This window comes from Protopterus annectens, chromosome 8.part0 (assembly GCF_019279795.1).
Source record: "Protopterus annectens isolate FY-2018-M chromosome 8.part0, PAN1.0, whole genome shotgun sequence".
Lineage (NCBI taxonomy): Eukaryota > Metazoa > Chordata > Ceratodontiformes > Protopteridae > Protopterus > Protopterus annectens.
Genome location: NC_056741.1, coordinates 989,191,637 through 989,206,638, shown reverse-complemented (window position 1 = coordinate 989,206,638; position 15,002 = coordinate 989,191,637). Strand labels below are relative to the sequence as shown.

At 42.1% G+C, this 15,002-nt stretch overlaps 1 protein-coding gene across 1 annotated transcript in view; it reads right to left on the bottom strand.

Annotated features, from left to right (window-relative positions):
* Positions 1-367: 367 nt before the first annotated feature.
* The window catches only part of LOC122809190 (myelin-associated glycoprotein-like), a gene marked incomplete in the record, with an annotated part of 1,534,034 nt that continues 1,519,399 nt past the window's right edge, over positions 368-15,002 (bottom strand). The window contains 1 exon segment of the mRNA XM_044080498.1: positions 368-624. Coding sequence (XP_043936433.1) covers positions 490-624 — 135 coding nt within the window.

Below are 15,002 nucleotides of genomic sequence, written 5' to 3'. Positions count from 1 at the left end.
TCAAGTGTGCCTTCAGCCTCTGCCAAGGATTGACCACAAGTTGTGCCTGAGTGAACACCCCCCTCTCTCCACAAGATGGGGAGAGCCATCCTTCCCTGCTGACCCTTCAGATTCTGAGCCATCTAGGCCAAAGTTAGGACTTTATCCCTTTATACCATGGCAAGGCAAAAATAATTTCCATACATTTTACAACTGCAGATTGTGGAAATAAAGCAGAATTGTTTTCATAGACGTTAAGTATTGACTTCACATCTATTGTTTGCAGCAAGATGTTAATTTATAGCCTTATTTGTGAGATGATAATACATTATTCTTCCCTGGAATTAAACCAACATGTAATATAATGACAATAGCTGTTAATATGTTTATCTGTACATACTCACATACTCACTGACTGGTGATAGATCTAAGAATATAAATGCTGTTGAATGATAATCATTGAAATATATATTCCTAAGAACTCTTAAGGTGATACTATCATAGACTATGTCACTCATAATTTGCATACAAATCTTCCTGTTCTTTGTAAAAATCCATATTACTTTCATACACATCACATGGCTCTGTCTGTGGATAAAATGAATCATTCTGGTAAATGTCTGAGGCTTCTTCATACAGATAGTCCTGTAAATAAGAAAAGAACAAAAAAAAATAATATTAGTTATTCAAAAATCATGGTCATGATAACAAAACTGCAGGGATCCTTGCATATTTCTATGGCTATTTCATTCTATAATATGAATTATATACTGACAGTCTTAAACAATATATCCTGCAGAAAGGAAAGGATGGCCAGGAAACATTTAATCAAAAGCAGATATACAACTGGGAGCTTTTTCTGGAAATTAGTGACTCGTATATGATGAAAAAGCAATTTGAATCATTATCATTAATTTAATTGACTGTTTGATAACATTTTTAATTGATGTAGTTAAGTTTTACCATTAAGTAAGTAACAGAATATTGCAATTTATTTACAGCACAGATGATGCATAACTCTATTGTGAATAGAGGACTGTTCAATTAATTTATACCACCATATCATAAACTTCATTGATTTTAGCATCATTTCTGAAAACCACAATTTTGTTTTCAAGAATGAATGTTAATATAGTAAAAATGCATTATACCTATGCATTCTGATAAGGCAGAAAATTTAGTTTTTGCACTGCATTTTCAGATTTTATGTGCCCAGATGGCATGCACTGTTAAATAAGTTTAGTAATCTGAAATCTATATATAAAAAAAAAGTACTTGTTTAGTAAGTGAAGTACAGAAAAGTGTATGCATTTAAATAGACTAACCTAATAAATTAAAATAAAAGAAATTTAGTGCAGTATCTAGTTGGCATTTACATGTAACCAGAACCAGAAAATGAAATTACTCAAACACAACATGGTTCATGTGGGAGTAAACAATTTAAAAAGATCTTCACTCTAGGACATGCAATAGCATATGATGGGATTATTCAAAGACAAAGAATGTTAAAAACACATCTGCTTAGTGAAACCCTCCCATCTCGTCATATGCCACCTGAAAATCATGGCAAAATGTTAGCATTCAAGTAATAGAAATAAAACATTGTCATACACATGGGATACCATGCCTGTCAGTCTGGATTGAAATGTGCAATGATATAAAATACTTTGTTCCCAAATGAATTCATGTCCCTCACTGGAGAGTTTCAATGCTAAACAAGATGTTTTTATCCCCATACTGCATTTTTTTATCTCTATCAATTTCTAAGACAAGCGATAGAGAAGATAATTGTCAGAAATGAAGGTAGCATTATTTCATGCAAAAAACCTCAACAATTATTTTGATGCTTTACTCTAAATGAACAGTCTCAAAAATATGAGCCATTTTAAAACATGGTTTCATACCTCTCAACATGGAAACATCAAAAATCTGGACAAAGCCCCAAGAAAAATAGGTATAAATCTGTACGGTTAACATATAATGTGCATATATAATTATGTAACCTCACCCACTACAAAGGAATTGTGGGATAACAACTTTCAAATGCAAACTGAAGAACAGACAACCAAAATATGCTCCCAGAGTCCCCCTGCATCCTATCCCATGTCCCATTACTTGGCTATGTTGCCCCATTTACCATGAACAAAGTAATGTGCATACTGCTTTACTTCTACGATTATTTGGATTTCATTTAAAACTTTTATTTTACATTTTATAGCACAAATACTAATAGACATCTGCTAAACAAAGCCATACAGTCTCACAATGAAAATAGACTTAGCATTAAAACTTCTCTGCTCTTGAAACTCTCATTCACTGAAACAGCATGGAAACCTACATTCAAAGAAAATGCATATGGCCAGTGGACGATAAAGATTTCCTTTGGGCTGTTTTCAAATAATAGGCCCCTTGCACAAGAAACATGTGTGCTCTTTGATACACCTTCCTGACTGTATTAAATTATATTCTTTGTATAATACAGAACACTTGTTAGAGCACGTTTTAAATTTGTTTTGAACATTTTTTCAGTAAGCAATGAAACAAAATACATGAACCAATAATGACAAAACTGCCCAGTTCAAAACATTTCCATCATAAAAGTCTACTTAAACTTCTATAATCCACCAGTATCAGCAAAAATGCACAATCTAAAGTCATCTGAATAATTCCACATTAAAGAGATCTGTAAGTAATGAAGAGGTTGCTGCTAGCAAACAGTTTTATATTTCATTGTTTCATCTGCAAATAAAGTGCCTATTGCTCTTGAAGAATAAAATGCCTACATTACATTAAAAGAATGATAAGCTAGTAATATTTCAATAGGGAATGGATGGCAAACTGATAACAGGTTCATAGTTACTAGGTATCTCCACCAAAGGAGGACATTCTCAAGACTGCAGCATCCACCCCCTTTAAAAGTACAACACAGTACAGTATCCGCAATCCATCTTCATACTGCGGGAGTAGAACCCACAGCCTTCTGCAGCAAAAGCAAGTATACTACCTGTTGTGCTACTAAAAATGCAAGTAGACTATGCATAAACAGCACTAAACTTCTCTTTCCCTGAAGAACTGTGCAGCACAAGAAATCAGGAAAAAGCCAATATTTATTGGGGTGGGGGGACAAAGGCCCAAAACCGGGGACACATTTTAAATATTACTATAATCTTAGAAAGTTGCTAGAATAAAATGATGTGTTACCATGTGTTTCTTGAAAGACAGAAAGACTGCAACTTAAATGGCTATCATTATTTAGTGAATTCAGTTCTCACTGATTTGCCAGAAAACCACAAATTTAATTTTTATTTAACATTTGCTTACTGGGAAAGTCTGACTTGGAAAGAAGCCAATTTTTAACAGAAGTGCAGGAAGAAATGCTCCAGATGTATGTCTTTGTATTGTGGGAGGAAACTGGAGCACCCAGAGGAAACCCACACAAACACAGGGAGGGCATGCAGACTCTGCACAGAAGGCACTTCAGCCAAGAAATGAACTAGAGAGCCTCTTGCTGTGAGGCAGCAACACTACCATTGCACCACTGCACCATCCAAATTTTAAGAGGAACAGACCAAAAGTATGAGCCACACATTCTAGACATTCTGTGAAAATTTGTACAGTTGAGAGCTATAACTCCTTCAATCAGAAGTGGTTGTATGGGTAGAGAACTCAGCCTCTTGTACCTAAGGTACAGGGTTTGAGTCTGAGTAACCCTAACCACTAGGTATACCTAACTGGGCACACCCTACCTGCTGCCCATAAATAAAGTGAATCAGTTACAGCCAATTCTGACAGGCTGATCATGAAGATGACATAATTGCCCACGCTTCTGTGTATGATGTCAGTGGAAACCAACAATCAGAAAAAAAATTCAGAATAAAGGGGGGAATTTGAGGCACCCCATTATTTGAACCTCAAAACCTGTAAATGCTGATGAATTCAGTATGGTTGAAAGGTATGCATAGTTTAAGGAGTTTAAATCTATATCACACATTTCAGGGTATACCTCCTGTCTTAGTGGGATATATGCCATGTCTTAGTCTAAATGCCAGAAGTCCTGAAAACAAAGTCTGGACTAGATGTTGCTTACACAATAATATATAGTGGTGCTACTGAAAGAAACCAACATACATTGCTTGTGTATCCTGTAGATAATAAGGATTGCCTAACTGAACTGCAAGATATAATGGAACCAGTGAAAATGTAATCCATATGGATGATTTTTACTTCTAAAATAGACAATGTATGTTACTCTGCATCAGATGAGCATTCCAAAATATTGATTAGTTATAGTACTCAAAACAATTACAGCAAATCATGTCATACAAACAACACTAAACTCAGTCTGTAATCATTACAGATTGTAATAACCTACTCTTCAACTTGATAGTAAAACTGAACTTTCATTAATAAATTGTGCTTCATATACTGTATCAAATTTATCCTACAATGTAATAATTTATATACTTATGAAAAATTAATACAATAGTATTCTTAATGATATGGATAATATTATTATTATTCAATCAATATGTTCTACAATATTATTAAATCCTGAATTCATAAAGCGATATGAATAGATTATAAATACACTAGTGAATTAATTAAATACCTTTGGCTGAATCATAAAACTAATTAAGATATGCAACAGAAAAAGAACTATTACATAGATTTCAAAAATAATCTGGGTAATACTTTTCTTTTCAAACCTTCCACATCTAGTAATGATCTTAGTTTGTCCTAAAAGGTCAAACATAATAATAAAGTATTCATTAAATGTTTTAAGTCCTCACACTGCAGCCGACCATTAGTAGTTAAGTTACCCCAATCTCCACTCTGAGTACTACTCCCTGGCTGAAACCTCTATGGGAGAGAAATCTGATGTGAAGTACTACAGCCATGCCTGTTTTTAACCCCTTCCACCTGATGCGACTGCATGGCAGAATGATGTAGTTTAGAGAACATGATGAAAGAGCTAAGAAGTTACACAGATAAAAGTTAACTTTAGAATTTTGTTTAATAATTATTAAAACAAGGTGTTTGACACTGAAGAAATTTTTGAAAATTCAGCTTGTTTCAACTGTCATTTTCATCTTATCGGTGCTATAGAGAGGATGTGTGACAGTGATGTTAGGAGGCCATTTTTGAGTTCAAAACAATTTTTACTAGAAAACAGGATATATTTTGACTTCACTTTCTTCAGGCCACAATTTATGTTTGATGAAGGCTGACAACGGGGATACAATGTTTCTTATGAGCATTAGATTGTCCCCGGGATTCATGAAGCTTGCGCCAGGCACAGGCATAGCGTAGGCGGTATAATGCCAAATATGGCCATCGAGCGATTCAGGCACGATCCAATTCCACGTGCACTACCAGCGTACGCTAGAACTGCGCAGCCCCCGGTGTAGGTATGCTAATCACCCTATGCGCAGTGTCACACCATGCAAATGAAGGCATATAGTGATTCATGAAGTGGTGCAGGCATAGCGTAAGCCCACGGAAATGTAAACCAAAAAACACGGTTTACATTTTCCCAAACAGAACATCGGAGCTATGGAAGCGGGCCAGACCCATGTATCACAAAGTTAACATATGCCAATGGCGAAATATACAGCCAGTGGCATAAGAAAAGATACACAACACGTAAAAAACAACATTTAATGTCATGTCCACAGTAACGCACAGCACAACCGCAGGGCATGTGTGCGGAAGCTGTAACATAAAGAAATAATATAAAAATGTCATAAAATCGCAACGTAATAGAAATCAGATTTACAGCATAATACACAATGGTAGGCATGGAACACCACAACCAAGGTGCAAGGGTTGCTAAGGGCCTGCGGTAGTGTCCGGCGCAGTGACTATGAATTAGTAGTCAATGCCATGCAAATGAGGTAGATAATACTGAATCGCAAATGTCCCGCCGGATGAAGGTTGTACCATACGGCGCAGCAGTATAACACCGAGGAGTGGCTCAGAGGAGATACATGACATCAGCAGAGGGGTGTGTCACCGTAGCAGTAAGCACATTGGAGCAATGCAAATCTGGCCTGTCCGTTGCTAAGCAAAGCTGCAGGACAGGGGTGGGGAGGAAGGTATAGAATCGTTTAGCTGAGAGCACACATGGTGCCCAAAAGCACATGTGTACGGGGATGAAAACGTGCCCAAAACCCAGTAATCGGACGCATGCACCGTGAAAAATAGTACAAACAGGAAGGTCAGGGGAAGAAAAGAAGGAAATGCTGAAGTAGGGTAATTGGAGTACTAATGAGCAATCAACACCAATCAACCCACGATGGCCAATCGATGGCAGCTGACAAGTCTGCTTGCAGAAACCTGCAAAACAGGATAGGGGAGGCATTGGAATGCAAAGAAAGGAGGGGAGGTATTGGATTGCAAAGATAGGAGACCTGACACAGCAGAGCAAAGCAAACCGACAGCAGACCGGCAGTAGCACACATAATGCAAGATATGCCAGGTCAGGAAAGTACAAATGAAAGTAGGCTGCTGGATGCATGCCAAAAAATGGTAGGTGCAACGTGGAGAAATGTAAAGGGAAGGTCAAGAGGTAATCCACGGCAGCCAAATGTAATTCAACACCAAAGGCACCACAATAGTAGTTCCGGCAGTAAAACACATAACATACTCTGTAGCTACGATCGTACATACACACCCTATGACATCATCGGTGTTCACAGCACAATAGTATAAAGTGTGAAAGCACCCTACACACACCTGTGTATTCACAAACACTGCACCATAGGTGTAAACACACGAGGAACTTTTAAAATGTACATGTTGGGAGCTGCCATAGCTGTGATTCATCAGCATGTGTTAGAGACTGACGGTGTTGTGGAGGATGATACCGAAAACCACCGCAGGCCTCGGAGGAGAAGGAGAGTGTTCAGACCAAGGGTAACCTACCAGGGGCTACATGACCTGGAGATAGTAGAGCATTACAGGGTGGACAGGGACATCTTACAGCAAATAGTGGAGCTGTGCCGGCCACACCTGACAACCAGAAGCAACAGAGGGGAACCCATCCCAGTGGACATGAAGGTATGTGTAAGCCTGCGAATACTGGCCACAGGTACCTTTCAAAGGCCAACTGGAGATATAATGGGTATCTCACAGGCATCAGCATCCAGGGTACTACACCAGTTCCTGGATGCCATGTTACCACATGCCAATGAGCAGATATACTTCCCCCAAACTCAGGAGGAGTTGGCCAGCAATATGCGCCACTTCCACCGTGTGGCACACTACCCGGAGGTACTGGGCGCGATAGACTGCACGCATATACAAATCAAGTCACCACCCGGTGAGCATGGTAGGCACTACATAAACCACAAGGGATTCCACTCCATCAACTGCCAGGTCGTGTGCAATGCCCAGGGCATTATCATGGATGTGTGTGCTGGCAGCCCTGGAAGCTACCATGACTCTCATATCTGGCATGCCTCACAGCTGTATCAGGTATTTCTCAGGGGTGACATCCCACATGGCCATCTTGTGGGGAATGCTGGCTATGCACTGGAGCCGTGGATGATGACTCCCATCAGAAATGCACACACACCCATGCAAGAACGCCATAATGAGGCACATGCACAAACCAGAATCATCATAGAGCATGTGTTCGGGATGCTGAAATCATGGTGCCAGTGCTTGGATACATCTGGTGGAGCCTTGCAGTACTCTACAGGCACGTGTGCCCACATCGTCATAGTATGTGCCATGCTACATAATATGATCCTGCGGAAGCAGCTGCAGCAGGGACAAAATGGTGAAGGCCCTCATAGCCCACCGCAATTGCCAAGGCCATTACAGGCACAGAGGGATTCAGACCATGAACACACTGTGCCAGCCCCAGTAGGCAGATAGAGGCGTGCCCAATATGCCTACGCCTTGGCAAAGAGGGAACATATAGCACATACTCTGACAGTCTACGGACTGACACCTCTCCACCTGCACACACAGTAAAATGGATGGCACACAAACATGACCACCTGTAAATTGTAATGTATAGGTGGCCCAATGTGTGACTCCTACATAGGCAGCCCTCAAACATTGTACACACAATAGCTAGTGGAACACGGAATGCCAACACCTGAACAGTACATGAGCCTTACAGCATATGGTGGTGCTGTGTGCCTGTCACGTTCCCCGCCAGATAAATATATATATATATATATATATATATATATATATATATATATATATATATAGATATATATATATATATAGATATAGATATATATATATAGATATATATATATATATATATATATATATATATACATATATATATTTATGTACACATATGCATATATATAATACAGATAGAAAGGGCAATAGAGTGATATATGTTGATATAGATGGATTCAGCGATATCTGCAAATATAATAGATAGTTCAATGACATTCATAACACCTTGGAGGTACAAATAAATAGGATACCGCCAACTATGTAATGTGTAACATACCGACATGCGTAACCACGAGGCTGAAGGACCGATAGAACACAGTACCGGAACAGTACAGCCGCGAGTAATAGTATGATGATATGAAGGGACATTTAGTCACTGCTGCCAGTGTTGCGGTCCACGTAGGTACTGTGTTCAACTGTGTTTGTGAGTGCCGTAGTCTGTGTATGTGTGCGTTGAGGGTGCCGTATGCTTCTCCGTGTGACTGTAATGTGTGTGTGTGTCTGCAACATGTGTCTTTTAGTGCCAAGTCAGAGGTAGATCAGTACGGTAGGTGTGGGTATAGCTAGCCGTAGGCATACGGTTACCACCTGTCCCACAGTAGGAGGGACAGCCCCACCCTGGGCATGTGTGTCCTGACATAAAACAGTACAAAGGGCAAATGTTCGAGATGGTAGGACATTAATATGTCCCATATATAATGTAATAGTCGTATTTAATAGTTATGCCTGTATGTAAGAAACGTAAATGTTACATGCAATATGATAAGTAGCCAAAGTCCCACAACAATAGGTATGTATTGAGGATAAAAGTATGTGCTAACCTGTGTACTGACTGTGGCTACATGTTGGCCTGTAAACACCGCTGTGTGTCCCGCAAGTGCCAACAATGACCATATGAAAAGGTGGCAACTCATGGCAAATAGGTTCTTTTACCAACACAACCGCAATGACTGCAAATATCTGGGACAGAAATACAAGGGATAGCTGTCACTTACACATATCCCTTGATATATCACTGCAATTCCGGAGGTATACAAGTAGCAAGCTCACCTGCAGATGATATAGAAACCAATTAACAATGGCCCAATGTACAATCCCATAGCATAAGTATACTAACTGTTAGCTCTCTAATTAGGGACGGAGCCCACACACATATATATGGAATATGTAGAAATGCAAGGCCCACAAACCTGTATATGCTACATACACCACCGACATCCCCACACTAGAAACTAAAGCAATACAGACTGTAATAGCAGCACAAACATCCAGTCAGTCAATTACATCTGCAGAACCCTCAACATACCGTGTGAGAGACACAATTAACGGCGTCATGCAAAATTGCAGGCGTTGTATAATGGAACAAACAGCCATTTTACAGGTTTTGTTTGCAATAGTCCGTTATCAGATGTTGGGATGACTGGCACACCCACATGTTGAACCAAATACTCTACCTGTCGCACACAATCCACGGGGGACATGAATCCAAAGTATACTTGTCTCCATGCATAGCAGTTGCAATTACACATAACAAAACACAATACAGACCGTCTCCCCGAAGGTAGGGCAAATAGGCAATGCCCAAGTGGAGAATTCAATTATACCCCACTGTTGCCACGTAATTGGCAAATGGAGTAGCTGCACAGCTGATATGCAAGTAATTAGTCACTCAGGAACTCCAATTGGCGGGATGAATCCACATGTTACAGGTATCGACGTATATAAGGATGACTTGCCAGACACTCAAACCGTATGCTCATACCGAATACCAGTTGAAACACTGTGAGAGAGATAGAAACGAAACGCCGTAACAATAACAAGGTATGTAGAACACCCAATATGTAAGGTTATGTATAGCATGATCTGTATTAATTAGTTTTAATGTACGTACAGCCTGGTTTGCATTAATTAAACGTGTCTGCAATGCATAAAGTGGGAAAAGGTATTTATGTAGTGATGCCTTGCTGAGCATACTAACACTTGTAGAAACTGTGTGTCCAGCAGTGGGACACAAGGTACACATCACAGACACCACAAGGGATGCTACATGAGGGCATTAAACAAAACAATTTCATACAACCCGCCGTCAGTGGTAGGGTATGTCCAGCAAGGACGTGCCATAGCAGGGGATAGTGCATGTTGATATACTGTTACAGCACGCATGTGTATGGGCATATAACATCAATGATATATCTAAGGTGGTCCCGCTGTGCAAGTATGCTTTGCATTATGGGATACTATGTGAAATATGTGTAATGTATAGTACTGTAGGTAGATATGACAGATATTCTACACAGCATAACAGGCGTATCATGCATACCACAGGTATTGTCTATTGGCATGTACAATAACAGGATACATATGGCTTGTAGGCATGGGAAATTGTAATAGCATAATAGCTAATCTAAATGGAAGGGCTACCAAGTAACCATGCACAAAGGACATGTAATAGCTTCACAGGTGCATAGTGGGGTACTATGCAGTCTGGCAAGTCCATGTGTAAGCACAACTACAGTGTTCACACCAGTGGCACCTCTCTAGGGTAGTGTCCTGTGAACAACAGGGCCATGTGTCACCTGCACCTCTGCACAGTACAGCCACTGCAGTGATCCCAGGCCTACATGTGTCTCCCAACCACCAAGGGAGGTATCACATGAACAGTGCTACTGATTGTCCCTGCGTGATGTACATAGGACTTATGTTCCAAAGCATGGTGAGTGTCCGGTTTGGGAATGTAACCCTCAAGCACATCCCACTCATTGTGGCGTGTGTGCACATATCCATGAGCGTGTTGCTCACAGTGGCTTTTGCTTATGTCGCGTATGAGGAGTATATCCATTAAAAATGTTGTGGACATGGGCCCTGTCTGATCAGCAGAGGTCACCCCCTGAGTATGTAGTATGCAAATGTGTACAGATGTGGTGTCCATAGTGCAGCTGCATACTTAAACTGTCGGAGCTCAGTAAACGTCATGGCGTGTTAATGTTGTGGTATGTAAAGCTGTAGCTGTTGTGTAAGGTACACCCTAAATGGGGTGGTGTACCCTTGAATGTGTGTAGATGTCTTGAGTTCAGAGGTACAGTGGGTGCCTATGTACCAGCTACACACCCAGTATAGATAAGTGTGGCCACGTAGAAGGATATCCACGCCACAGTGGAAATACGGTAACCACAGGAGTGGGTGCAACATATCTGTGTACTGCAAACATGTACAATGTGATATGTATGTAGGGGACTACCACCCATGTAATAGTCAGTGGGTGAATGGTGTAATGCAAAGGTGATGTTCATGCACCTTGTGTCATGCAGCTTGACGCCATGATAGTCATATCATGTATCTGTCACAGCGACACCCGTATGGATGGAGTCAGTATCAGCTGGTGGAGCAATCATAGCACTTTGTATGCAGGGGTTTGAAAGCTAGGCAGGGAAAGTCCCCTGTGCTAGACTGTACTGCAGGGAAGCATATACTGAACATGAGCGGCCCTATGACTGAGGACTGTGGTATGCCAAATGTACCTGACATGTAGTAGGTACTATGGTATGCTGGCCTCAATGTGTGTGTCCTGTCCATGAGCCACATTGCATAACATCCTGAGACATAGGGTACGATGTGCAGGTGGATGTGTATGTTGTCAATACCAGAATGGAGAATGGTGCTGAAAGGCAATGAGAGGACAATGTAGGATGTGTGGACTCCTGTACTATCAGCAAATGCCCTGGTAACTGTATGAAAGGAGTCCACTAGGTGTAGGGGCCATGCTCTGGCCCTAACAAGCCCAACCCGGGTGGCATCAAAGGACGGGAGCCCAACAATGTCTCTGTGAATGACGTCCTTGATGATGTGCCCCATAGCCATGCAGAACAGTCCAGTCAGGTGTGTAGGACTATAGTCCCACTCATGCATTGTGGTGCCACCTGTGTGTAGTGTGATAAATGCTGCTGTGTGCCATTCAGGGGCTACAATGTCTGAAACAAGGCAATTACTGAATATGGTGGCCTAGTGGGGAGACATGTCATTCAGAGGTTTGTGGACATCACAGCCTGGGACGTTGGAAGGTGACATAAGGCCAGTGTCCCAGGACATATAGAGTGCAGGTTAGTACTGTGTAGGTGTGACCACAGGGACACCACAATGTTCCTGTATGGATTGTGGCCCTGTAGTGAGTGAGAGGGTCTAATGTTAGCATTGAATCCATCCTCCAGCATGTTGCCAACATCACCTGGGTCTGTAATGTTCCTGAGTGACTGTTGTATGTGACAGCAGATGTGGGTGTTGCCATCGACTACTGACATACCACCATAATGCCTGGTGGTACACCCCGGAATGTGTCGCAGTCATGTTTACGTAGCTAGTCTTGGAGTATGTGATGAGGGACCTTGTGGCCCTACCAAGGCTGACCAGTGAGCTACCCCACCCATGGGAATGTACACCACTGTGCAATAGCCTACACCTGTTGTTGTACATCATATGTCCATGGAACATGACCACCAGAGTGGCGTCTGTTATCTGGTGTGTACCATCATGGCTCTGTGTGGAATAGCATGATCCATGCAGTTGTGTACATGCTAATGAAGTGCACTGGGGTATGTTTCAGCATTTATATGTGCATCATCCATCTGCACGGGTGTCATGATGTTAACAACCGCTGTCAGAAGACGTCTGTAGTAGGTGTTGTAGTACTCATGTACTGTGTATGCTGTGATGGGTGTGGTGCCGGGATGTGGCTAACAAGTTTAATTAGCATATGTTCAGAATCCACCAATGAGGGGATAACCCCAGGTGTGTAACACCAGTCACATGGTGGTAGTGTTCATGTCAAGGTTAATGTAGGTCTTGGAGGTGGTGTGTATGGGTTGATCCAGCAGAGCGGAGGTTATGACTCATGGATGTGTCAGCACATGAGTGGCTATCCCAGTTAAGTGTGGGGTAGTGTCAGTCACACATCAGTAATAGCTGTCTGAGCCCCACTGTCCAATATACCAACAAATGAGGTATGTTAACCGTGGGGTATGATGTTGACTCTGTAGCTTGTTACAATGTGTATAGCGGTCCCAGACACAGTTAGTTGCACGTGGAGCACCTCTGATGCATTGTGCTACGTAACTAGCCAGGATGTGTGCACAACATAGTGGAATATGGGAACCCCTCAGCTGTGGGTGTGCCGGTCCAGGTATGTGCCTGAAAGGTATGGTCTGTCTATAACCTGTCATTGCAGGTGTGCTCTGCAGAGCCTAGAGGCAGGTCCCAGTCACTGCAGAGATGTTGGAGTGGTGCATTATAAGGTGTGCCTTGCCCGCTTGCGTCACAGAGGAAGATGCAAGCATTGTGTCACATGACCCCATGTCATGCTTGCCAGTTCCCATTCTGCCGGTGACTTTTATTGGAAACTGTTCAAGACAGGCAGTACAGAAGCAGCAAGAGCCTTACATGTGAGCTGTACTCCCAGGGCTGACAGGTGCAAGTCATCTGTGCCACAGCATTGCGTTTGACCAGGTCATTCAAAGCGGACAGATACCAGATGCCTGTGGAATGACAATAGGAGCATAGGCAACTGTTGAAGTGACACAGTCGGTCGTTGTACAGTGGTATCGTGTCAGGACAAAAGCATAATGCTCCCCAGGGCTTGGCCCACACCCTCAGGGCTATAAGACTGGTGAGCTATTGCATGTCCCTGCACACGTAGTCTGTGAAGTGGCATCACAGGGCAGTCACACTAACATGGAGAATGACAGTCACATCATACCTGGTGAGGTGTGGCATGGGTGCATAGGTTATGTTGCAGAACCAGTTACCCGACAGCAAGATATAAGCGACTATCGCCTTGTGTAGCCTGCTGTGTGGAACTGCTGTGTGACTCCCTACAGAGTCATCTATGACTGGTGTGTTGTGAATGTTATAACTCCCTATTGGCTGTATGTGATGGGCACACATGAGTCTGTGGGCTATAAGTTGGTGATGTTGTCTTCCATGATGGGGGCTACCTCTGGTGCTTACACAGAGTATGGAGACGTACTGCACAAGTTGTCCTCGTAGGTGTGGCCTGTGGTGGAGATCATGTGAGACTATGTGATGGGTGGGGTGTGTTGTGAATGTTACACATCCCCACATGACTGTCAGGTGCAGTCAGGGTTGGTGACAGCATTACCCCCAGCCATAGCTGTCAACCTCCTGTCCCCAAAATGAGGAACATTAGCCCTCATAATGTGTGACAAATGGGCAAAACGTGGAACACTTACAACTGGCTTACTAACAGCTTTTCAACTAGGAAGGGCATATGATGGCTAAAATAGGCTGGTTTACATATAAAAAGATATTCTAATGAATTAATATGATTCCCATCTATTTAGCCATGGCTAGCAGGTAAACAATTTCCAACAATGAATGTGTGACAGACCCTTTCAATGTGGAACCTTGAGGAACATGCACTTTTTAAGACCCCAAATGAGGTACGTTCCTCGTAATGAGGTACACTTGAGAGCTATGCCCCCAGCACGGCTGCAGAAGTGCATCCCCCACAGGCTGTAGTGTCGTATGTTGGGAGGTGAGCATTGAATGTGTACATGAGACAATTGCTCTATTGCCACATGTATGACATATCCATCATATAGACAGGCAGTAGCACTGGTACGTGACAGTTGGACATGCCTGTACATACAACCATGTCCCATAGGATATGTGCGTGTACAAGAGCTGTTGTACCATAAGCAAGCTGGGAAGTGTAGGACAGCCAGTGTACCTGTGGGAAATGGTGTGGAATGGGTGCTATATTAATCAGTAGCTCATGACATACTCACAGGTTCTGAACATGTGACTAG